The sequence below is a fragment of the Gymnogyps californianus genome, unplaced genomic scaffold (assembly GCF_018139145.2).
Source record: "Gymnogyps californianus isolate 813 unplaced genomic scaffold, ASM1813914v2 HiC_scaffold_118, whole genome shotgun sequence".
NCBI classification, from domain to species: domain Eukaryota; kingdom Metazoa; phylum Chordata; class Aves; order Accipitriformes; family Cathartidae; genus Gymnogyps; species Gymnogyps californianus.
The window spans coordinates 107,702-131,298 of record NW_026113999.1 but is presented as its reverse complement, the minus strand read 5'-3'; the positions used below and the strand labels follow the sequence as shown (position 1 = coordinate 131,298).

Sequence of the window (23,597 nt, the reverse complement as noted above, 5' to 3'; positions counted from 1 at the left end):
AGGTATAGGCTGATCTATACGTTCAGAGCTGTAGGCTATAGACTAGCTAGATACAGGCTACAAGTAGAATTACTATTTGCTAATTATAATTTCTTTTCCATATTCTAGAATAGGTAAGCATGGGGACAGAAGTGTAGTCCTCCTCCTGAGAAGTTGGGCACAGTCTAGAATGAGAAGAAGCAAACCCTGACTGATACAGTAGGAAGCCAGACAGAAAAGGAGCACGGCCAAGAGAGCCAGTGAAGTTGCAGCTGAAAGCCGCTAACTCTCTCATACAAGATGGGAAAGCGTGGGTTGGAGAGCCAGAGGGCTCTGCTGCTAATGCTGGCAACAGGTCAGCAGCAGGTCCTCTTCAGAGAAGGTGACACACATTTGAGTCTTTCAAAAGGGCCTTCGTAATTGCTGTGAACTGGGGCCCTGTGACCTTTTCTCTCCTACCTGCTGCTGGAAAGCAGCCAGCAGGCTCACAGCTGGTCCGCACCCAGCAGGGAAAAACGGCTGCCCACAACCACCAGGGCCTTCATCTTGAGATCTTCGTTGCCATCCTGCAGGACCTCCATCAAGTCTGGCAGGAAGACCTGCATTTTTCTTGCCTGGATGAAAAAAAGAATTTCCATTTTGGGAAAAGGTCCATGCCTGGAAAGGGGCCCAGGCAGCCACCAGGCCCCACCATGGCAGGGAGCGCGTTTGGAGCAGTCACCTCACCTCCTGACTCCCAGCCAAGGCCAAGTCACCACCTTACCCACTGCCCCAGCCTCTGACTTCTTGTAGCCCTCACCATCCGTGGAGGCTTTGAGCAGTCCGGATGAGTTATGAAATCTTTCTGATAGTAGATCACTATGCCATCCTCAGAAGAAAAAGAGAGCATCTTCTGAAATTTACCTTGCTGTCTTGAGGGAAGAAAGAAACCCAAACGAACACACACAGCAGCAGCATTTGGAAAATAGTCTACAAGGCCTTGCAATGCAACACATACCCATAGGTGGTGCAAGCGTAAAGACAGCAGAACAGAAGAGAGACAACAGAGACCATGCACTAAAAATTGCTCTGATACGAGTCTCTTGGTTTCCAGCATGGGGTTTTGGAGAGGCTTTGATTTTTCCATCACTGTAAGCAGCTCTACTCAGAAAATAAATATAAAAGGTTGTCACACATCCAGATTGGGGGGGGGTGGGGTGGGGGAAATTAAAAAAAAAAAAAAAAAGACAAAGAAACCCCATCATTGTCACACTCCTCCCAGGGAAGAACTTGGAACTCTGACAACTGCCTGTAGCTCCCCACTTTCTCCTTGAGGAACACGCTTCATTGACCTTAGGACCAGGGGGGCAGCGGGAGAGTGAGAATAACAGCAGAGGAAACGGGTAGAAAACAGGATGTGTGCTTTGAAACTGGATTACTGAGACTCCTTCTCTAATAGCAGGATTATTGTAGTTTATCTTTCTTTAATCACTGGGCCTGGACTAATAATAATTCTTCCATGAGGCTTCACATTTCAGTTATACTAATAAGAAGATTCCTGACTTTACATACAAGATCTGTTCCCTTTTTGCCCTTAACAGGATTTTGAGCAGAAAAGATTTCTGACCCACATAGCTCCTTCAGCAAGTTCTAGAGAATGGGGCATGCACCACGGGTAGTGGTTGAGGGCGGGGCCGCGCCCTGCGGGGGCGGGGCCGCAAAGTCCCGTTGCTGTGGGGAGCCCTCATGGCCTGGAGCAGGGGCTGGAGCACAGGGCAATGCCATGGGCTCAGCCGGGGGGACTGTCGCCCTTGTCTTTTCCCCCCCCCCAAAATACAACAAAATAAAATGGAATCACCACAAGTGATAATCCAGCCAGCCCACCATCACAGTTGAGCTTAAGCCACTCATTTCGAGAAGAGACAGCTGCCTGCTGCCAGTCTGAGTCCATGACAACATTGCCACCTCGTGCTCACCGCTGGATTTTGTTTTGCCCAGCACCGTCGAGTGGTGGATCCTCCACCAGCACAACGGCAGAAAGCCCCACTGCCTCTGCTAAATTGAATCCTTACAAGAATAACAGCTGGAGGACAAAGGTTCGCTTCCTGGGTGGGAGGGCTTGGATGTCAAGGGGGAGCCTATGCAGAAGCGTGTCTACCTCGATCTGCAATCTCTGCATGCCCACCGCAAAATCTCGACTGAACACTCCTCCTGGCTTGGGTTCGACACAGTACCAACTTTCAGTCTCTTCACGTCCGTGCAGCCACGCTCCCAGAGTTTAACAGAAGCTTTGGAGTTTGTTTTGCTTCCAGCTGCTGATACAGGCAAAGATCAACAGGACAACTTTGCAAACTGCTCTGAGGTGGATGGTTTGCAAGGGTGGGCTTCAGAGAGAGAGACCAGACACAGTGCAGCTGTGTCGGCACAGAAGCCGAGTAGAAATTAAAGAAGAAAGAATAGGTGAGAGGCAAAAGAGGGAGGAAGAAGAAGAAGGGGCTATGGACAAATATGTATGTTTATTTTATTTTATTTTATGTTATTTTTTCCACCAAACCTTCATGTTACTCTCAGGTATTGGCAGGTGTCCGTTTGCAATATATATACCGTTTTGAAAGGATGGAAAAGATAGTGGAGTTTGCAAGGAGGTAGTTTGCAAGGAGTTTGAGGACGGCAGTGCGTGCCCGTGCCGGTGAAAATCTACAACCTTCAAACAGCCAGCTGGACATCTAAATCCATACCCTGTAAGATGGAAACGTAAGGAGGAAGGCAATCGTTTGTGGCACAGCCACAGCCTTCCTGGCTGAAGGCACAACTGGCCACTGAAGTAGATGCCACACATACTGACAGTCCCAGCTGGCAGCAGGGAGGCCATGACGTGCAGCCAGAGGGACCCCAGTCCTGCTTAACGCCTGTGTGAAGAAATGGAAGCTTTCGGACCAGAAGGCGTGGCAGAGCTGTAAGCTCGGCATGCCTGATGTTTCTGTGGTGGCCATGGAAATTCTGTGCTAAGAAGGAGGGTGCCTGTGGCAAAGCTGCATATGCAGAGCTCCTGCAGGTGACTGGAAGCTCCCGGAATGAAGCCCCTGCCATTCTGCAGTTCCCTAACCGAGCTGCAATTCACCAGTGAGCTCCTGCCCATCTCAGGGAGCACACCTGTAACTATGCCCACAATTTTGAAGTCTGCCACGAACTTACAGGTGCCTCAGTGTGAAGCGCAGAACCTCCAGATGCAAACCTTTCTCATGCCGAAGCCATTGGTAGGCAGCCGGAGGGGATGAGCCTAAGGAATTCTGCCACTAGAAGGAGTGCTGCCAGCTGGAAGGGAAGGAAGAGCGGACGTATGACCGACCTGCATGCTGTGTCCCCACATTTTTCCCCAGTGTCTGCGGCGCTGCTTATACACCATAATTGTTCGTAAAGTTTTGCTGCAGATGCTGACTCAGGGGCAATGCAAGGCAGAAGGGCGTGTGGTTTCAAGTCCCCCAACGGGTTCAGACAAGGCAAAACCTTTGGAGATACCTGTCCAAAGTCCCCTTGGTGTCTGGGGCTTTTCCTGCCACCCTTGCCTTTTTAAACAGGTTTCTCCTCTCCTTTAGCTGGGGAAAGATAGGGAGCAGCAGTAGCCAGCTGACCACATGTGGGTGGTGAGGAACAGGAGCAACAGAGAGGGCTGGGGTTTTAGAGGGTCTCTGTTTTTAATGGGACCTAAAATCAGAAGTGTCTTCAATCATGAGTCTGCACCAGGGCCTGTGAGAGAGCTGTAGCCATCAGTGATGGAACAAGCGTAGCCCTCGGTGCAAGCCACTGGTGAGGGCACTGCCTGCACTGGGCAGCTCCCCGCTCACCTTCCCTTAGGGAGCAGCCAGCCCTCGCTGCTCCTCACAGGAGAGACTGTTGGCTGGCTGCCTGCATGCTGCCCGGTGCTCTTCAGATATGGCCCAGCAAGGGTCCCTGGTCCCTCTCCACCTCTTGTGTCCAGAACAGAGAGCTCTCTCCCTTCCTTTTGCTGCAGCAGCAGCTCCCAGGCCCTTCTGCCCCAGCGCTGTGGTGTGAGAGCTGGGCAGGCACACAGAAACCTTCCTGGTCTTTTTGTGCGTGTCAGAATGTCACAGGCAGGCACCGGGTGTACCTATTTTGAGTGAGTCACTTCTGCTTGCTTTTGAGACCCTTTTTTGGTACTGGTCTTTCAGGGAAGGCTTAGGCAGGCAAGACAACCTCTCCTGTAGCGCTGAGGAAGGGAGAGGAGGAAGGCGGCTTTCTACTGTCATGTGCTCGGCTGTTTGCTGTCAGCAGCAGGATGGCACAGGCTGGCCTGAAGCCCCTTCCCAGGGCTGGTGCTCACTTCCCCACTCACTTCCCAAGGCAGAGGCCAAGTCAGAGGGGCACTGAGGGGGCTGCGCAGACCACCGTGCCCCCCAGCATCACCGTCTCCCTGGCACCCCAACTCATCCACCCCTTCCTTTGACTGAACAGGGAGAAGAAGAGCTTTGGCCGTTGGAGGACCCAGTGGTGCTGACTGGTAGCCCTCCTCACCTTCACAGTCCTGCTCTTGGCAGTGCTCGTGCTTCTCTGGTAGCGTGTTGCCTGGCCCACAGCGACAGCTGGCAGGAGTGCAGAGCCTGGTGGAGGCGGGCTGTTTGTGACCCAGGGTTCCCAGCCCGGGGAGGTTTCCTTGCCACATGAGAGGTTGCACAGCTCTCATGCCAGTCCCAGGAGGCACAGCACCTCCTGCTGACTCGCTGCGAATGGCCTCTGCCTCCTCTGGCATCGCCCTGGGAGAGTGGTGGCACTTGGGCACAGCGCTTCGGCACAACCGAGGACGCCGTCGTGCAGCTGCGGGAGGCTTGATCGCTGCTCCGCCAGGGTCTCTCTGATGGCCTCCGCTCTGCCACCTGGCAGCTGTGGGGCAGCCTGCGGATATGCCCTGGCCTCCCTTTCCCTTGGGAAACCCCGGCTGCTGTCAAGGATGAGAGGCCTTGGCTCCGCCTGCTGGAGCTCTCGCACAGCCCAGGGAACGGGGCAGCTCAGGAGCTGCTGTCTCTGCCAGAGGCAGGCCACCGTCCATCACAGGCACGGTCCACATGGAGGGATGGGAGAGCTGGAGGGCTCCCCTGTCTGAGCTGGGGCAGCTGGGGCTTGGGGAGGGAGCAAGGGAGCAAGAAAGGAGCGAGCCTGCTGGGAAGATGGCGACAGGCTGTGTAGCTGCAGGGAGAAGGACCAGTGCTAGCAAACAGCTGTGTGTGCCGGGGGCAGCTGGTCCCTGGGAATGGGGGAAGCAGCTGCAAATTCAGCAACAGGTCGCTGCACGAGCCTCCCTTTGGCACTGTCCTCAAAGAAGTGGGGTGGCGCTGGCCGCCTCTGAGTCAGTGGCTCAGCATCAAGGAGGGAGCCTGGGTCAGGGTGGCAGCTGCTCAGCAGGCGATGACATACGGAGGATGTCACTGTTAGCTGATTGTGTCGCTTGAGGACAGCTGACGGGTAAGCGATGACCTACAGAGGAGGTCACTGCCAGGTGATTGTGACCACCCCCATGAGGGCAGAGGGTCAGTCGTCCCGCACAGAGGCCTCGGGCTCACTGTGCAGCTTGCACTGTGCGGTGAGGTCGTCGTCCTCCTCCCAGCTGGGCATGGCCGTCTTCTCCTGAGGTACCCTGTGTGCCACAGGGCGCTGACGATGGCTTCTGCCTGGGAGAGGAAGCATCACCACTCAGACCTGGAGAAAGTAGCGGCTTTCCTCCCCAATCTCCTTGCTGAGGACTCCCTCAAGAGAGACATCCTCATTCAGACTGTCCACGGAGTGCTGCTCTTTGCGGATATTTCAGGTGGGCTGAGCAGGGAGGAGCAACCACGGACACGAGCCATTTTGGGACACGCCAGGCCCTTTGGAGCCCTGCCCCTGCCCCTCAGATGGAGTGGCCATCTTGTCACTGCTGAGGTCTTCTGCTGGGATGCCCAAAGAGAGCGGGATGGGTTATCTTGGGCGGTCAACCACTGCCACCACCAGCACTGAGCCGGGGCATGGGAAGGTGTGACCTACAGGCTCTCAGGCCGGGCAGCGTGGCTGCCAGGTCCTTTGGCCCACATGGGCATTTCCTGATTTCTGGGTGTCCCTGTTACAGGTTTTACTGCTTTGACAGAGAAATTCATCCAGAGGAGTGGCACAGACAGAGGCACTGATGAGCTGGCGCAAACCCTCAATTGCTACCTGGGTGACATTTTGGAGGGTAAGAGCCATGCTGCGGGACTGCCTGGCATCGGGCCGTGAGGCTGCTCATGGAGAGTGGAGGCAGACATGCTGGGCAGCCTGGTCCTGCCACCTTGGAAGGGCGGGGGCTTTCTGTGGCCCAGAGGAACAGCAAGAGCAGCCAGGGTCTCCTGGCGAGTCAAGACCAGTGCAGGTCCTTTCTGCTCCCCACTGTGGCCAAGGAGGCCTCTGAGGCCTTTCTCAGCAGCCACCTCTGTGCTTCTGGCATGAACACCTGGCTCAGTGATGCGTTAGGGCCCAGAGCAGGCTGGGGGCATCCAGCAAGTGCCAGCACACGAGTGACCTGAGGATGCTGGCACTGACACACCGGGGGGGGCGGGGAGAGGGAGGGAGGGAGATGGAGGGAGGGAGATGGAGATAGACCCTCACAAGCTCCTTTTCACAGCAGACATGTTGACCCTTCCGAGCTGACCGTGAGCACATTGTGGCCACCCCTTTGGCAGCCCTTGTAGAGCAAAGCAAGAGAGTCCTCAAAGATGATGAAGGGACTGGAGCATCTCTCCTATGAGGAAAGGCTGAGAGAGCTGGGACTGTTTAGCCTAGAGAAGAGAAGGCTCAGGGGGGATCTTAGTAATGTGTCTAAGACCTGAAGGGAGGGTGCAAAGAGGACAGACAGGAAGCACTTTTTGACTATGAGGGTGACTGAGCACTGGCACAGCTTGCCCAGGGAGGTTGTGGAGTTTCCCTCCTTAGACTATTCAGAAACGATCTAGCCACTGTCCTGGGCAGCTGGCTCTGTGCAGCCCTGCTTGAGCAGTGGGGTTGGACCAGATGGACCCCAGAGGTCCCTTCCAGCCTCCACCTTTCTGAGATTTGGTGGCAGCTCGAGGTCCTGCCTCCCTGCCTGCTGTGCGGGTACCAGGGCTGTGGCCGCTGTGAGCCTGGGAGACAGGCCAGAGTGGTGCTTTCCTGAGCTGTGCCCCACGCTGCACCCTCGCCCAGGTGCTCCTCTGTGGGCAGAGGGGCTTGCTCTGTGGCTTCTGGAAGAAGGTGTCCGCGTGACTCTTCCTTTCCTTCTCTCTGTCCGCAGAGATGCTGATTTTTGGAGGAGACATCTTGAAGTTTGCTGGTATGTACTTAGGACGACGATGCCCACGTGTACTGATCTGCAGCATTTAACTGTTGTGGCGGCCATTTGCTCTGCTCTCCTTCTCAGGCGGCTCTGTGCAGCACCTCGAGCCAGCTTTCTGGCCACACCCCCCCTCCCCCTGCAGTGCCCTTTCTCCAGGCTTCTCTTTCCTCCCAGGCCTGCCTGCGGCTTGGCTTTGGCAAGGGCTGTGGCTCCCCTCACTCTGCCCCCACTTGTAGGGCCCTGGGTTGGGGGTGGGCGCAAGGAAGCCCTGAGAGGAGGAGACCCCCTAGAGAGCGCAGCCAACAGTGTGTGCCGGGGTGGTGGTGAGGGGCAGGGAGGCCCTGGTGATGGCAGAGCTCAGGCTGCCAGGCTGCGAGGGAAGGAGGAGTCCCTGGCATGCTGCAGCTGCAGAGGAGCGCTCGGGACAGGGGGTGCCACCGCTGCCGGCTGGCTGCTGCTGTGGCTGGCCCGGGAGAGGAGAGGTGTTCTGGTTGCCCAGGGTGTGGTCCTCCAGGACGATGCCCTCCCACAAGCCCATCTTCCTCAGCACGTCAGCCGGTTTCTGCTGTCCCTGCCTCTGAGCGTGGGTCGGGGAGAGTCAGGTCTCAGCAGAGCCTTTACTTTCCCGTTGCTTTCCCCAGGGGATGCTGTGCTGGTGCTGTGGAGAACATCACCCCAGGAGCTGGCTAAGACCATTAGCCTGGTGCTGCAATGTAGCCGGCAGATCCAGAAGAAGTATGGGAGTCATGACACGCACGTGGGTCAGAAGGTCCAACTGAAGATAGGTACGGGCGCTGTGCCAGGTGCAGATCCGTGGCACTCTCCTGTGTCACAGGGTGCTTCTCACCGGCAGGGAATGTGGGGATCCCTACTGGGGCTAGTGCCAAAGGAAAGCATCTCCTGCAAGCATTCAAGGGGCCAGCTGTAGTCAGAGTGGGGATGGGAGACCAGGACTGCTGGGTTTGCATGCGTTTGCAGATGCAGAGGAAGCTTAAAGGCAGAGCGGGTGTCAGATCAAGTATTAGGGTCTTTGAATGTCTGCTTTAGCACAGATGTCTGCGGGAGGTAGTTATCCTTTCATTTTTTCAGGTGGGCGCAGCTTTGCATCCTTTCCCCTGCTGGATTCTCCTCTGCCTTTCACCAAGAGCAAAGGGGAGTTGCTTTGCTTAGGGCTGTGAGAAGGGCTTTGGCAGGCTGTTGTGTTTTGTCAAGCAGACAGCTACAACGTGCCTGCATGTAAACGGAGCAGGCAGTGATCAAGCCCACCTGGTTTGCCGGGCTTCTGGGGCAGGCAGCTGGGTAAGACACCCGGCGCTCTCAACACATTGTCTCTTTCTAGACACCCGTGTCAGTATCGCCCCGAGTAGGACGGGGGATGCCCTCCCCCTCCATAATGGCCGTCTCCCCCCGCTGGGCTTCAGATTAGCTTCTGAACAGCTGAGATGCTGGGGGCTGTAGAGCTCAAAATGTTCCCTGTGTCAGTTCTGCTTCTCCCTCTCTCTCTCCCCAGGGATCTCTGCAGGGTCCATGAGCCTCCTGATTGTCGGAGACCGGAGGCGGCGGTACTTCTGTATCTGTGGCCAGGCCCTGGCTGAAGTTTGTGAGGCCGAACAGCTTGCAAATGCAGGTGAAGTTATCCTCTCGGCCACCTCCTGGGAGCTCTGTGAGCAGCACCGGCTCAGGACCAAGGGTCTTGCAGGCAAAAGAGCTGTGAAGGTAGGTGGATGGGATGGCCTCTAGAGCCATTCTGAGGACCCAGACGTGACCATGAAGGAGGGAGGTGTCAGAAGGCTGAGGAGCTGAATGTGGAGAGAGTTGTAGCTGTGAAAGTGGGCAGGCAGCTGAAGCTCTTGTCCTTCCATCCCAGGGGTAACTGTGGGCTGGGCTTGCTTGGTTTGAGGGGTTGGGAGGTACTGGAAGGGTTTTAGCCCCACTAGCAATGTCCTCTGTGGGTCACGGAGCTGTTGTTGACTGCTGGGGGATGCCTGGATGATTCCTGCCCAGCTCTGGTGCTTCTGAGGAAGCACTGCTGTCCCATCCAGCCAGGTGGGCTTGTTCTCCCCTTTTCGGGGCAGTGACGGTGGAGAGCAGGCTCTGTCCCCTGGGACTCCTGGGGAGGCCAGTGGCAGTGCTTTCATTCTGTGTGTCTTCAGGTTATGGGCATGGATCGGATGTCTTGGGCAGAATGCCAAGAGGCTTTACGCAACCTTGTACAATACCCAAGGAGCCACCGCTTGGAAGGGGAAGGTGAGTGCCAACTTCACCTTGTTCTGTGATTGCCCGGAAAGATGGGGCCTGGCTGCTTCAGGGGCCAGAGAGGAACCACCTCTGCCCTCTTCCCCCTTTCAGTTAGCACTCGTGCTTTTGGCCCTCCTGTGCATCAGCTGGGGCAGTCGCTGCTGCTGCCTCCTCCTTCCAGGGGACAACTCTGCCCTGAGCATCTGGAGGTGGCAACATGAGCAAATGCAGAAGACACTTTCTCCCCCGTTTCCAGTGCCTGCCCCTGCTTTCCAACACCTCGTAGTCCCATCCTCCCAGCGACCACCTGCATTTTCTCTCCTCAGGTGCCATGAGGCCTGCTCTTCTCTTGCCCAATGATCCTAATGCAGAGGAGGTGCTTCGGAAGTACATACCAGAAGCTGCTCTCAGGAAGGTACGGCCAGGCCACCACTGCTGAGGGCTGCATTTTTGGAGGGCAGAAGAAGTGGTGCATTCTCACAAGAACAAACAAAAGAAAATGCACCCTGAGACAACAGCACGCGGAAACTGAGCCAAGGGGCACCGGTGCTGCACCATTGCGTGCGTTGTCCTCAGAGAGACACGGGTGGCGGGAGGCGGACTTCTGTCTCTCTGTCTTTTCCATGGGTATGGTTCTGGATGTGCTGCAGTCGTGACGGTGGGATAAAGGGGAGATTCCACTGAAGTCCCTAGAGCATCCCTGAGGGTCGCCCCTCATGTCCATACCTGTCCCAAGATGGGGTGTTACCGGAGCACCTTTCTCTCCTTTGTCATTTGTGTTATGATTCAGTATCTGCCTGCCGCAGGCTGGGCGGCCTGCCCGCCATTTGCACTGAGAGGAGGATTTATCCCTTCCTCCGGTAGTACCTGCTATTGCCAGTACGCCTGCTCTCCCTCGGTATCTGGTGTGGGCAGTAAGCCCCCAGGAGAGCAGGCTGGTGAAGCTGTCATGCTCTTGTCTTGCAGCTTGATGACAGAGTGCCGCTGGACCTCTTCTCTGAGCTACGGCCAGTCACCACCCTCTTTGTCCAACTGCAGTTTGCTGCAGATATCAGCACAGTGGGTCTCGGCACGATCCTCCACAATGCCAGCAGGATGATGGTAGAAATCCTCTGTCCTCACAAGGGCGAAATCAACAAAGTCCTCCTGTTTGATAAAGTGAGAGTGGGGGAGGAATCGCCTCCCCCATCCCGAGAGGGTGGGCAGTGAGCAAGAGGGAGAGACTCCCTCTTAGGCATTGTAGCAAGATGTGCTGCATCTGTCCTTGGCAGGGCTGCACGTTCCTCTGTGTGTTTGGACTCACTGGAGAAAAGCTGCCCTACGAGAGCCTTCACGCCTTGCAGAGTGCTATTCAGATCTTCAACTCATGCTCCACGATGCTCGGGGAAATCGAGTGAGCCTGTGGCAGGGGTGCGGGGGGGTGCATGCCACCTGGGACGGCGCAAGGGGCCTTACCAGAAAGAGACGTGCCTTCTAGCTTGCCCCGCCTTGTCCCTGGCAGGAAGGAGGCAGCGCCCTGAGAGATGGCAGGTGACCCCTGGGCTTAGCCCACGGCAGCCAGGCAGAGTCTCTCCAAGCACAGCCTGCTAGCCACCACGCTGGAACGAGCCCTCGCAAGGGCGAGAGGCTCCTTGGTGCCAGAGGCAGGCCCTTCTGGGTGACTGGCCCATAAATGGGGATGGGGCCAGCCACCTGATCTCAAGTTGCTGTCATCACAAGCGGTGACATCATGGGCGCCTTCTTCCCTCCCTCTTTGCTCACGAGAGGGCTGTGGCCTTCTGCAGGTCACAGCTCAAGGGAATGTGGCCTCAGGGGAAGTGTCCAAAACTTCCTGCCTGCGCTCTACCCCTGTCCCTTGTCCCTTGCAACCCGGGTATGTTGCGCCCCTGAGCTCTCCATGCCCCCGAGACCCGTGCTGGCAGGGCAGGATGGCAGGTGGCCCAGGCTAGTGCCGAGGGGAGGTGCGGGAAGGGATGAAGCCGGGCGGGCAGAACTGCACCTGGGGCACTGCTGAAGCCGCACTGTTTCCCTGTGTGCCAGGGCAGTGTCTGTTGCAGTTACCGGCGGGACGGTGTTCTGCGGAGTCACTGGCCACCCTGAGAGGCATGAATACACAGGTACGAGGCGTGTGTCTGAGGCGCGGGAGGGTAGCGTGGGCCTGCTTAAGCATAGCAGTCTGGAAGAGGAAGGCAGGCTGGGAGAGGGCTTGCCCAGCAGCTGGTCAGGAACGGCCCAGGCGGTGCCGGTCCTGGCCCGGGGTGGGAGAATGGTCTCCGTGGCCGGTTGTTCCCCTGGGTTCTGCTGACCTTGCTGTGGGGTTGACCTGTGCTGGAGGTGGGGCAGCCATTGGCCTGGAAGGGCGCCGCAGGGCTGGTGGCACAGGCACATCAACACGTGCTCTCTCTCTGTCTCTGGCAGTCATTGGCCAGAAGGTGAATTTGGCAGCCCGGATGATGGTGCACTACCCTGGGCTGGTGTCCTGTGATGCAGCGACCTACGCCGCCTCTCAGCTGCCCCCTTACTACTTCAAGCAGCTGCCGGAGAGAAAGATGAAAGGCCTTAGCCATCCTGGCACTATCTATCAATATGTGGGGATCACCAAGAGGAGGTGAGTGTCCTCTGAGAGGGCTGGATGAGGGGACGGTGGCACCAAGGGTGCAGACTTGGCCAGCAAAGAGGAGTTCTGCAGAGAGAGAGAGAGACCGAGCTGGTCTCCCTTCGCTGTGGCTGAGACGGTCGGAAGCCCTGGCATGGGAGGCTTTTTGCCTCTCTCCCCGTTGTCTCCTGCTGCTGAGAGAGCGGGAGTGAAGCCACAGGGATGGGGAAGGTTTGTCTGTCTTGGTAGACACAACCTGGCCTTGCAGGCTCTGTCCAAATGGCCTTCGACTGTGCTTTCCGTGCTGTGCTTGCTCCACCACGTGCCGTGGTAACGCTGACCCACGGAGATTTTTGTCCCAGCTGCTTGTGAGCAGGAAGCTGTGGGCCAGTCCGGTTCCCATGGGGAAACATGGACCATCGGGACACTCTTCCTCATGTCTTCCTGCTGAAATCTCAGCTCTTCCTCTGGGCCAGGATTTGACCTTCTCTTTGGATGACGGTTTGAATGTTAACATTGCCGTCTCTTTGAAACTACCGGAAGACTTGAGCCAAAGGTGCCAGGTGCTTGGCATCCCAACCCGTTCAGTGACACAAGTCCTCCTTTCCAAGACACTTGTTTTCCTTGGCCAACGTGGTCAACAGCACACCCGGGCTTCTTTCACATGTCTCCGATTTCCCTGGGTTTGGCCTCTGGTGATGGACTCTTGATACGTTCTCCTGTCCTGCCGTGGCTGTTGGGCTTCTTTATGCTTGAAGCTGTCCTAGCCTGCAGCTTGAACTTTGGCTGGGGGAGTGTGCAGGGGATAACACGCTGCTCGAAAGAAAAGCAGGTACCCAAGGAGCACGTCCTGCCCCTCCATGCCAGGCTGCTTCTCTATGTCCCCTGGCTTCTCCCCAGCTAATTGACTTGTGTTTTCTTTTCCCCTGCTTCTAGCACATTTGGCATGGGTCTTACCAAGAAGAGGTCGGAGTACGTCCCCTTGCTGGGTAGGTGGAGAACGCCTTGCTCTTCTGAGCCCCAGTTTCTTCCCCTTGGTAACTTTTAGTGCCACGCTGGGAAGGGAGCTTTTGCCAGGGCTGGTGTTGCCTGCAGCGGCCCTAAGGAAGTGCCGCCTGTCTTGGCCCCTACTTGGTTGCTGTCTTTGGGGTGGAAAGCAGGGTGAGGCGCCTGGTGCTCCCTGCCATGCTCCACACCTGGTGCGAAGGTTCCTTTCAACTCTGGAGCTGCTCACACCCTGGGGGCTAAACTGACCCCTGTCTTTGGGATCAGGAAAGAGATTTCCTTCTGCTAGACTGGCGGAGAGTTTTGGTGGTGGGTTCTCCCCCTTGTACTCCTCAGAGTTCCTTTCTTGGCAGCATCTGGGCATAGGCATGGAAATGTCAGGACACACGGGATGCCTTTAATCACTCGGTGTCTTGCCAGATGTTTTGGGCCCTGTTATGGGTTAACCCCGGTAGGCAGCTCAGCCCCACAGAGCTGCTCGCTCCCCACAGTGGGATGGGGAAGAGAATCGGAAGGGTAAAAGTGAGAACACTGCTGGGCTGAGATACAGACAGCTTAATAGGTAAAGCAAAAGCTGCACACGCGCGCAAGGCCAAATCGGGCATTCATTCCCTGCTTCCCATCGGCAGGCAGGTGCCTAGCCATCTCCAGGAAAGCAGGGCTGCGTCACGCATAATGGTGACTTGGGAAGGCAAATGCCATCACTCTGAACGTCCCCCCTTCCTCCTTCTTTCCCCCAGCTTTTCTTGCTAAGCACGGTGTCATATGGTATGGACTAGGCCTTTGGGCAGCTGGGGTCAGCTGTTGCGGCTGTGCCCCCTCCCAGCTTCTTGTGCACCCCAGCCTGCTCGCTGGCGGGGCGGCGTGAGAATTGGAAAAGGCCTTGACGCTGTGCAAGCACTCCAGCAATAACTAAAACATCATTGTGTTATCAACACTGATGTTTGGTTACAAATCCAAAACATAGCATCAGACGAGCTATCGCTGAAGAAAATTAACTCTAGCCCAGCCAAAACCTGTACAGGCCTGAAGACGCTGCCTTTTAGCTACCAGGAAGCGCTCTGTGGCTCATGGTACAGCGAGGAGATGCTTTGAGTCCGTTTGGGACCTAGCTGCCTGCAGCGACTCAACTCGTCCCTTCCAGTCTTGTGCTGGATCACTGTGGGGAGTTGCATGGGGCCGGCTGAATCTGTGCCTGTGGGAGGGGAGCGGAGGGGTCGGGGCAGGGAAGAGGGCATGGGAGCTGCCCTGTGGGGCAGGCGGGCAGGTGGGCCCACTACCCCTCTGAGGAAGGCAGAGGTGGAAAAGCTAGGACGAGTGGGCAGTAAGGAGGCCTGGGTGTAGGCAGGCTGGCGGATGCGGTGGCGGGGAGGGAAGCTGCGGTGGAGGGTGCCAGCAAAAGGGACGGCTCTTTTTGCTTTTCAGCACACCCCAGCAGCTCCTTTTCTTGTTTGTCTTCACAGGTCGGGAGAAGGAGATTGACCTCTTTGTCAGGTGCTTGAAAGCCTATGAGGATTTTGGTCAAAGGCACATCCTGGCATTTGAGGGCACGATGGGCTCCGGAAAGAGCCACTTACTTACCGAACTGGCCTATTTAGGCCAGGAGGCTGGCCACAGGTACAGGTTTTTAGCCTTGGGACACTGCCCCTGCCCATCCCCTGACAGCCATGGAACACTCCACCCCCTCTGCTGGTGCACCTGGCCCTTGGACTGCAGCCTCACGACAAAGCCTCCTGGAGACACTCCCTAGGAGCACCTGCGTGCTCTGCTCCCACCTCTGCCTCTTCGGGGAGTTGGAGGTGGTTCCTTGAGCCATGGCCTTTCCTCCTTCACCTCTGGGCCAGGCACAGATAGAAGGGAAGAGCCCAAGCTCAGTGCTTTTCATCTGACTCCAGACCCAACAGACAGCAGGGTGGCCTGTCTCAGAAGCCCTCTGCCTGTTTCCCAGAAGGAGCACTGGGGCAGAAAAGCTTTCCTGTGGTCTAGGAGGCAGACTGCTAAGCTCTGGAACCCAAAGGCAAACTCACCACTTGCTCCATCCTTGCCTCTTAGCCCTGTGAGTTCCTCTGCAGGGGGGGCGTAGCGAGACCTGGGCCAGCGCTGCGGAGACACAGGGTCTGGACCCGGCTCTCCCGGTGGCTTGGCAGCAACTGCCCCTCTGTGCCCTTTCTCGTACGAGGAGTGAAAAGCTTGGCCTTCTCTGCAAAGCCCTTTGAGATGGGTGGCTGAAGAGCGCCCTCCAAGGGCATCTCCACCCCTTTTGTCTTAGAAGGCTTGGGCTGTTGGGGATCTCAGTCCCTTTTGCTTTTGCACCGCAGGGTAGTTGCCATGGAACTGCTAGAGCTCAACGTGAGGCAGTCCTTCTCTGCCATCCGTACGCTGACGGCCAGGGCCCTGGGCCTCCAGGACTGTGAACCGTGCAGTGCCAGGCAGCGCATGCTGCAGACAAAGCTCCGAGGGACAATTGAGGAGAGCAGCTATTGCCTGCTCAATGACATTTTCCTTGTCGAGGTGAGAGCGAGAGGCCTCTCTGGCCCTGGAGAAGGCCTTCTCGTAAGCTTTTCTGGGTCTGACGTCGTGTGGGCACGCTGCTGGGAGGGCCTTAGCTCAGGAGTGGGAATCGCAGGGGTCGTAGCACACGTTTCCCATTCCTGGGCCCAAGGGGCTCCCTGTCTGTGGTGAGTTCATGTCCCGCGCTGCATCCAGCAGTGCCCGGTGCCTTGTTCAGCACCCTGGAAGTGGCACTGGAGAGAGGCTGTTGCTGACCTCGTGCTGAGGTCACCGCTCTGTGAGTGGTCTGCTCCAGCCAGCCTAAGACTCCCACAGCCAGAGAACGAGCTCTTCAGCCCACCCCCAAGCCCCAGCTCTGCCAGAGACCCTCAGCAGAGAGCCTCTGCTTTAGGCTCCAGGTGAAGTCCCCTCTGTGGCTCCTTGCACCTGTGTTGGGGAGAGGTAGGGTGTTGAGGCCAGCAGAGGCGGTTTGCTCTGTGGTCTTGCTTGGGTAGGTGTGCCTAGCCCTGGAGCGATGTTCCTCCCTGACTCTGCTTTTCTGGCCAGTTTCCCGTTTCGGACAAGGTTCGCGAGATGCGTGAAACTCAAAGAAAAATGGAATTGCACTCGACTTGGGCGAAAGTGCTAGAGAAGGTGAGCATTTCTCCTTCCTTCCTTCCTCCTGGGTCAGAGAAGGAAAACAACCCTGCCGGCTGCAGGCTCTGTACCACAGCAGGTGGGCTGTACCCAGGGCGGGACGACCACACGCCTGGATCATCGCCCTTGCAGGGCCTGAGAAACCCCCCCGCAGCCCCACCAACACACCCAATAATTTTCCTCCCGTAAAGTGTGCCCTGGAGGAGGAACAATGGCTTCTGCATTCCCTTGCCCAAGCTCCCTCCTTCTGCAGGGCAAGTGATGTTAGGTGTGACCTTGAAGTCTCAAAGAAATTAAGAGTCGGTAAGCTTCTGAGCAGGGAAGTGGCTGGGGAGAGACTTCAGAGCATCCTCTCAAGAGACAGGGGCTAAATCTCCTCTCCTGGAAGACACTTGAGAATCCACCAGATTCCTCGCAGAACAACTTGCTTTTTTCAGGTCATTGGAGGAGAATTTGGCATATTTGTCATCGACAATGCCCATTTCATCGACCCTGCCTCCTGGAGTATCATGTCACCCGTGCTCCGAAACGTCTCCCTCTTCATGGTCGTGAGCTTAGCTCCGGGCTACGCGAGAACAGAGAGCTTTTGCAAAGCCGCAGCAGACAACACAACGTCTCCAAAAATCACCTATCTTCATCTGGACGAGCTGAAACCTTCAGCTGTGGTGCAGAAAGTCTGCCAGGAGCTTGGAGTGGTCAGCATCCCCAGGGATCTGGCAAGGTAAGTTCGAGGCAGGGGAGCTCTTCCTGAGGGCTTGAACCTATGCAGACCATGGAAGGGAATCAACCCCCCAGGAAAGGGAGCGCAGGGCCGCTAGAAGCATCACTGACTCTAGCGAGTACCGGAGGTGGGTTGCTTGTTATGCCTGGCCCCGGCAGGTGTGAGCTGAGAGTGGGCAACTCCCTAGACACAGAGCGTGGGAGGTGTCAGCCCTTTGCTGTTGCACAGGGAGGAAGGGAGGAAGAGTCCCGAGGCCAAGTGTGGCTGGAGTGTGAAAAGGCCTTGGTCTAAGTGGCCAGGCTATGGGGGAGATTCCCTGGGGCAGAGGTCCGCCTTGCTGCCAGAGAGGATCTAGGCTCCTGAGGAGAGGAAAGGCAGGGCTCGCTGCTCTGTGCTTCGGGCATTGTCCGCAATTCTTCTCCCATGGACTTCAGCGAAGGCTAGAGGTTCAGGGGGGCCCAAAAGCCCAAGGCAGCGGGAGGACCATCCCTTTCAAAAGTGAGGTGTAGCTGTGACAAAGATGCTGGCTACCCTGTTATGCCCGAGTGACTCGCTGCCCACCTGAACTGTGTTTCACCTTACTTTCCTTGTGCTGATCACTGCCGGGTCTGCTCCTGCCCAGGTTCCTGATCCAAAGAAGCTCGGGGAACCCGTATTACTGCGAGGAGCTGCTGCGCTGCCTTCGTTGCAATGCCATGCTCTTGTTCCGCACCCGGAGGCAGGGTGAAAAAGCAGAGGACAGCTGGGAGAGCCTGATCAGTAAGCACCTTTGCAGCTGACTAGCCAGTTGCTGTGGCACATTCTCCGCAGCACAGGTTTGCCCCGTTGTTCCCCCATGGATCTGGGCAGAGTCAGATCTTGCAGCGGTGCAAAACTTGGTCTGGCGGAGGTGTGGGCTCCTGCGTGCCTTTCTGTGGGGACAGCCAAAGCAGGGGCTAGCAGTTCTGGTGGCTTGGAGGGGCCTAAATTCTTGGGCTGGGGGTTGGGGGGCTAAACCACAGGGGAAATCGTTCCGGAGCACCTGTGCTTCTGGTGGTTCTTAGGCATTCTAATGGGCATGTAATTTACCTTGGCCAAATACCAGCTCACTTGAGAACAAACCCCAGCTTGAGGTGAGGGACAGGCCTGGGAAACGTGAATCCAAACCCATAAATCCCCACAAGGGTGCTGGTAATGGAAGAAAACAGTGGTAATGCCACCGAGAAAGCAATGCCAGCCAGAGTGCCATGGCCTTGGGAACAGCCAGGACTGACGCTACATTGTGCACGATCACCGGCAATTTCTCTGGCTGTGGAGGCAGCGCTGTCGAAGGCAGCAATGCTGCTGCTTTCTGTCCCGGGGCGTTCAGTCGCCCCCTGGGAAATCTGGAAGCTTTGGCTGAGGGACTGTTTGGGAAAGCTGGTCTGAAGGCAGAACGTCTCTGGGAGGGCTATGCAAAGAAACGCTTGCAGTGGAAACTGTTTCGCTCTGCTTAATGACCACGCTCAGCACAGGCAGGTCAGTGCGCCCGCGCTGGACTATGTAAGGTGGAACTTGTCCCATCTCAGGTGACTTTTGAAACGTTGGCAAGCTGCAAGTCACTTTGCAAATTGCCTTATTTGTGCTCTCTTGCTCCACCCAGCATCTGCAGTCGAGGCTTCAGCCCTCGCAGCAACATCGAGCTCCAGCGTGAGGAACGATGGCAGCGTCTGCACCATCAGACCAGACGTGAACCTGGAGAACATGGTGCTGCCCGCCACCTTGAAAGGTGAGGGGCTGAGCGCCGCTCTGCCGGCTCGTGGCTGTGCTGGGGCCCCTACCCGCGGCATCGGGTAGAGGGAGGCTGGGCATCTGTGTGCTGCAGAGTCACCCTCTCAGCCTGGGGGCTCTGCTGGGAAGGTGGCTCGGGTACAACCAAAAACAGGCCTGGGGTTGTGGGCAGCTGTTTTTCCCTGTTGGGTGTAGACCAGCTGTGAGCCTGCTGGCTGCTTTCCAGCAGCAGGTAGGAGAGAAAAGGTTATTGGTGCAACACTAAAATGGCTGTAGCCATTTGTATGAACCTCGAAGAAATGTCATGCTAAAGCATTCCTGCGATTAAGTTGTTTTGTCCAAAGAAAAAAGAAGAAAACCAAAAGACAGGAATAGTATCGTCTGGCCAAGTTAAGACAACCGTTGTGGGGAGCTCTGAGTCCACCTCTGAGGTGGGGAAAGTTCTCTGTTCTCTGTGGGCACTGTTGGGCAAAAACCTCCTCCAGACCTGGCAGGGTGCATTATTGTGAAGCGGAGCCATTTTGAAGACGCCTGCCATGCGTTGCGAATGCCCAGCAGGTGCAGTCCTGAGGAGAGGAGGCCAAAGTCCACCCCCTTTCGTGTGTTGAAGCTTTCCAGCCTCTCCAGCCTCAGCATGGGGAACAGGCAAGAGAGAGACGTGGTGCTTCTTTTTGACAGAGATTGTGCTGGCTCAGCTGGACCGGATAAAGCCGCTGAAGCAGATGGTTTTGAAGTTTGCCGCTGTCATCGGGCCGGTGTTTACCACCCAGCTGCTGTCACACATCCTTCCCGCTGGCGTCAGGCACAAGATGAATTGCTTGTTGGACATGCTGGTGAGCGACAACATCCTTAAGTGGCTGAAAAACACAGAGGTGCCAGAAGATGTCCAAGATCCCACCAAGGGGCCAGCCACCTCTCCGCAGGCAGAGAGAAGTAAGTGGTAGCAGTAAGGTGGACAAGGGAGCTCCCCGCTGTGTCCCGGCAGGGCTCCCCCAGGGCATGGTGCGCTTTCCCCCCCGGTGCTGGGTGGGTGGAGCTCAGGCAGGCATGGCTGTTCGGGATGGGTTGTTCAAAGATCTTACAAGTCAGTCTCAAAGCACGCTGACTTTGCGCTGGCGGGAAGTTCCCACCAGCCGTCCCAAGTGCCTCTGCTCCCCTGCCTCCAAGCGCTGCTCGTAACACAGGCATGGGAGGGCGTCTGGAATCCCTGACATCCTCTCCCAGCTGCCTGCAGCATCCAGATCAAAGATGCCCTCCAGAGTGCCCTGGGGCCTTCAACAGGCTTTTATGCAGCTTTGATTCCCCTGTGGCGCAGGAAGGGAAGCTCAGGAGGCTGGGGACTTGCCTGGCCAAGAGCGGGGAGAAAGCGCTGGCTGGGGCTTGCTTTGGCTGGTGGCAACACCCCCAGCTCCTGCCTGGAGCACAGCTGAGCACTGCTGTCCCCAGGGCTGTGCTAGCATCAGCAAGGCAAGCCGGGCCCTTTTGCCCCGTGCTGCAAGGCTCAGTGTGCAGCAGCGCTGGTTCGCTGCCAAGGATGCGCACCAAGGCATGACTTCTGTGCCCCGGGTGGGACGGCCCTGAGCCCTGGCCCCAGCTCGGGCTGATGCAAAGGCCCTTTGCCTTGCAGGTGTGGAGAGGCCCTCTCCGAGCAAGAAGACCGTGGAGCGGCAGCCTGGCGTCCTGGCCTTCTGTGTCCCGCTGCTGCGGGAGGCTGCCTACGAGCTGTGGCCCGAGAGACAGCGGGTCGCCTTGCACCACAAATGTGCCGCCTTCCTGGAGCAGCACGCGCACAAATGCGAGAGCTGCTGCCAAGGGGACTTTGTTGCCTTCCACCACTTTGCCGTCACCAGCACCCAGGACGGAGGGAGCTGTCAGGGCCCTGCGGACCTGGGCGACTCACGCAGCTGGGAGGCCTTGGTGCTCGCAGGAGAACAGCTGAAGAGGGATAGGACCCACGCCACTGAGGGTATGCTGTGCACCATGCTCCGCAGCCCGGGCCCTCTGGGAGCCCAGCGGGGTGTGCTGGGGATCGGGTGGGAGGAGATCTGCTAGGGACGAGCCCAGGAGGTGAGGACGACCACTGCAGACTTTCCTCAGTGTGTCGGGACCCTTGCAAGGATCCTTGCAAGCCCACCGGGAGAGGGAGAGCAGCTCTTACCCCAGGGTACGTGGGGAGGTGTCTAGCCCCCTGTTTCCTTTCCAGATGCTGCAGATGCTCCGCAGCAGCAGGCGGCTTTCATGGAGGAGGATTTTGGGTGAGCAGACAAGGTTTTGATTATTTTTGAAGGCAGGGAGCTCAGGGTCTCCAGAGGAGACAAAGGAAGTGCCGGTTGTGACTCTAGCTTAGGGAAGAGGCTTTCTGTGGGGTGGGAGCTAGGAGGAGATGGCCATGGAGATGAGGGAGTGCTTGAGGAAGCCCATGGGCTCAGAGTGATCATCACACTACGCTGGAGCAGCCCTTGCTTGCCAGTTCCTACAGAGTAGTGCTGCAAAAGCTGCAGGGGAAAAGCCGCCACGGGGAGTCGGATGGTTTGCCTGTGGGAGGTGACAGAAAGCCCAGCTTGTCTTTGCCTCCCTACCTATAAAGCACCTGTATGAGTCGTGCCTGCTCTGCTTTGAACAAAGGGCTTTTGATGCCATCCCTGTGGGGAGAAAGACCAGTATAGGTGACGCGCGTGTATTCTTTGCTCTCTTCTTCCCGTGGCAACTGTCCTCTGACTAGTGTGGCAGGGCGGTTTCTGGCAAAGAGCAAGCAGACAACTGAGCTGCCCAGCAAGACCGACAGGAAGCACAACAGCGCATGCTCATGTGAATGCAAAGTCATCGTGGAATCGGTGCTTGTGCCTTTGGCTCGCCACTACATGGCAATAGGCGATGCTGCCAGAGCCTTTTACTACCTTCTGGAGTGTGTGGCTGCCTACCTGCATGCCTCCAACAGCTACATGGTGAGTTGCCCTGCTTGCCAGCACCCACTGTGCACGCAGTCCTCCCTGGCTCTGGGCAGGACCGCTTCCCCGTTGCAACAGGGCATGCCTTCGCGGGGCCTTGCAAGGGAAATGCTGGGGTCAGACCCTGACTTTTTCCTCGGGTTTGCCTCTTCTGCGGCAAGAGGCACGGGGCACTGGGCCCTTAGCACGAGGGGCATTAGCAGGGAGGCAGTCTGAAGGATCACTGGTGCCTGTGCTCTGAGCCAGTGTGACTGTGTTTGGGCGGGCATCACCAGGGGCAGAAACAGGCCCTCTTAAGACAGATGCCAGAAGCAACGGGGAGGACCAGGCTGGCCTTGGGCTCTGCACCCATGCTCACCAGCTCTCTGTGTGCTTGCGCAAAGGCCCTCACGAAGCTGAACGAAGCGGAAGTCCTGAGGAACTCGGTAGAGAAGAAAGCGAATGGGATAGCCCGCTTTGAAGAGGCCATCTTCTTCAGCCTCAAAGGGGAGGTAAAGAGACAGGGAGGTCCGGAGGGATCTCCTGGGGGACAGAGCTGGATGCCTTCCCCAGTTGCAGGGGATATGCCTGGCATCTCCAGCCACTGGCAGGTTCCTGCAGTCTCTTGGGCAACTAGTCCATATTGGGATGTTTGCCTTTTCCTGTGCAGGTCTGCTGTCATATGGGACGCATGAAGCTGGCAAAGAAAATGATCAGGGAGGCTTTGAGCCTGCTCAAAAGGCAATTCCCCAAGACCTCCGTTGGAGCCTTTGTCAAGTCTCAGGTGGAACAGTTGCCGTGTGCTGCTTATGTGTCCAGAAGAGCATCCTCCCTTCCGCAGGAGGCCCAGTAAGAAGCAGAACTGAGAACCGGGGGGAGGAAGAGCCATTTCCTACCTGGTCGCAGGCACCAGGCCCAGACCTGCCTAGACTTGAGGCCACACCAAACCTGACGCGCAGGCCTGAGCAGGACCGAGGCATTAAGGAGCGATGTGCGGGTAGAACAGGGAACGGCAGAGCCCCACACTCCCTCCCCCCCGCGCAGTCATGGGAACAAAGCACGCCTTTGGATAAAAAGCAGCTCGCAGCCGGGGCTGTGTCTGCCGGCACATGTTGGCTGCGGCAGAGGATTGGTGGTGGCTGGGAGAGAGAGGGCTGTAAACAGGGAGTAGAGGCTGAAGAGGGGCAGGGGGTCTGGAGGCAGGACCAGGACATGGGGAAGGAGCAGGAGGTGGAGGTGAGGTGTGAGAACGAGGAAGCTCAGAGGGCGATATCCGTTTTCCTGCCAGTTCCTGGCTTTGCTCGGCCCCCCTGGTGCTGTAGCGCCAACACGCCCTCTTGAGCGGTCAGCTTCCCCCGGTGACATTTCTTTGTTTGCCCCCTTCCGCTCCGGCAGCCCTCCCTCCATCAGCTCCCTTTCCTCCGAGGAGGTGTACCTGGCTTGTCCGCCGCCCTGCTTTCCCCTGGCCCTGTCCGATTTAGCACTGTACAGCTAGAGGCTCCGGGCCCAGCAGTTTCTCTTGTGTGGCAGGAGGAAGAGGCTAGCCTGGCTGCTGCGGCAGAGCTGCTGCCTTTCCTTACTGGAGCACGTCTTCAGCCTGGAGGGCACTTCCAGCGGACAAATGTTCTCCCGCCTGGCAGCGCGCATGAAGGCCAACACGGACAGGGCAGCGGACTCCTATCAGGCAGCAGACTCCCGCCACAGATAGACTTAAAACAGAAGGGTGGAAATGAAGTTCTCATTAAACATCTCCTTTACTATGACCTTTGTCATTGGGCCTGCCTTTCTTTCTGAGGCATGGAAAGATACACTGTCTTATCTTTTCTGTTGAGGGCAACTGTTGCTCCATCAGTGATGGCTAGAGCTCTCTCGCAGGCCCTGGTGCAGACTCGTGATTGAAGACGCTTCTGATTTTAGGTC

At 57.1% G+C, this 23,597-nt stretch overlaps 1 protein-coding gene across 1 annotated transcript; it reads left to right on the top strand.

The window, feature by feature from the left end:
* Positions 1 to 5,631: 5,631 nt before the first annotated feature.
* LOC127027991 (adenylate cyclase type 10-like) lies at positions 5,632 to 23,385 on the top strand. The gene is made up of 24 exons (XM_050913826.1): positions 5,632 to 5,779; positions 6,077 to 6,181; positions 7,253 to 7,291; positions 7,936 to 8,079; positions 8,805 to 9,010; positions 9,448 to 9,541; positions 9,859 to 9,947; positions 10,499 to 10,690; positions 10,804 to 10,925; positions 11,573 to 11,649; positions 11,951 to 12,140; positions 13,065 to 13,117; positions 14,597 to 14,750; positions 15,452 to 15,644; positions 16,191 to 16,277; positions 16,718 to 17,001; positions 17,624 to 17,760; positions 18,632 to 18,748; positions 19,429 to 19,683; positions 20,378 to 20,716; positions 21,481 to 21,695; positions 22,082 to 22,189; positions 22,348 to 22,526; positions 23,208 to 23,385. Exons 1-24 carry the CDS (start codon positions 5,632 to 5,634, stop codon positions 23,383 to 23,385), a joined length of 3,705 nt encoding a protein of 1,234 aa, XP_050769783.1.
* Positions 23,386 to 23,597: the final 212 nt, after the last annotated feature.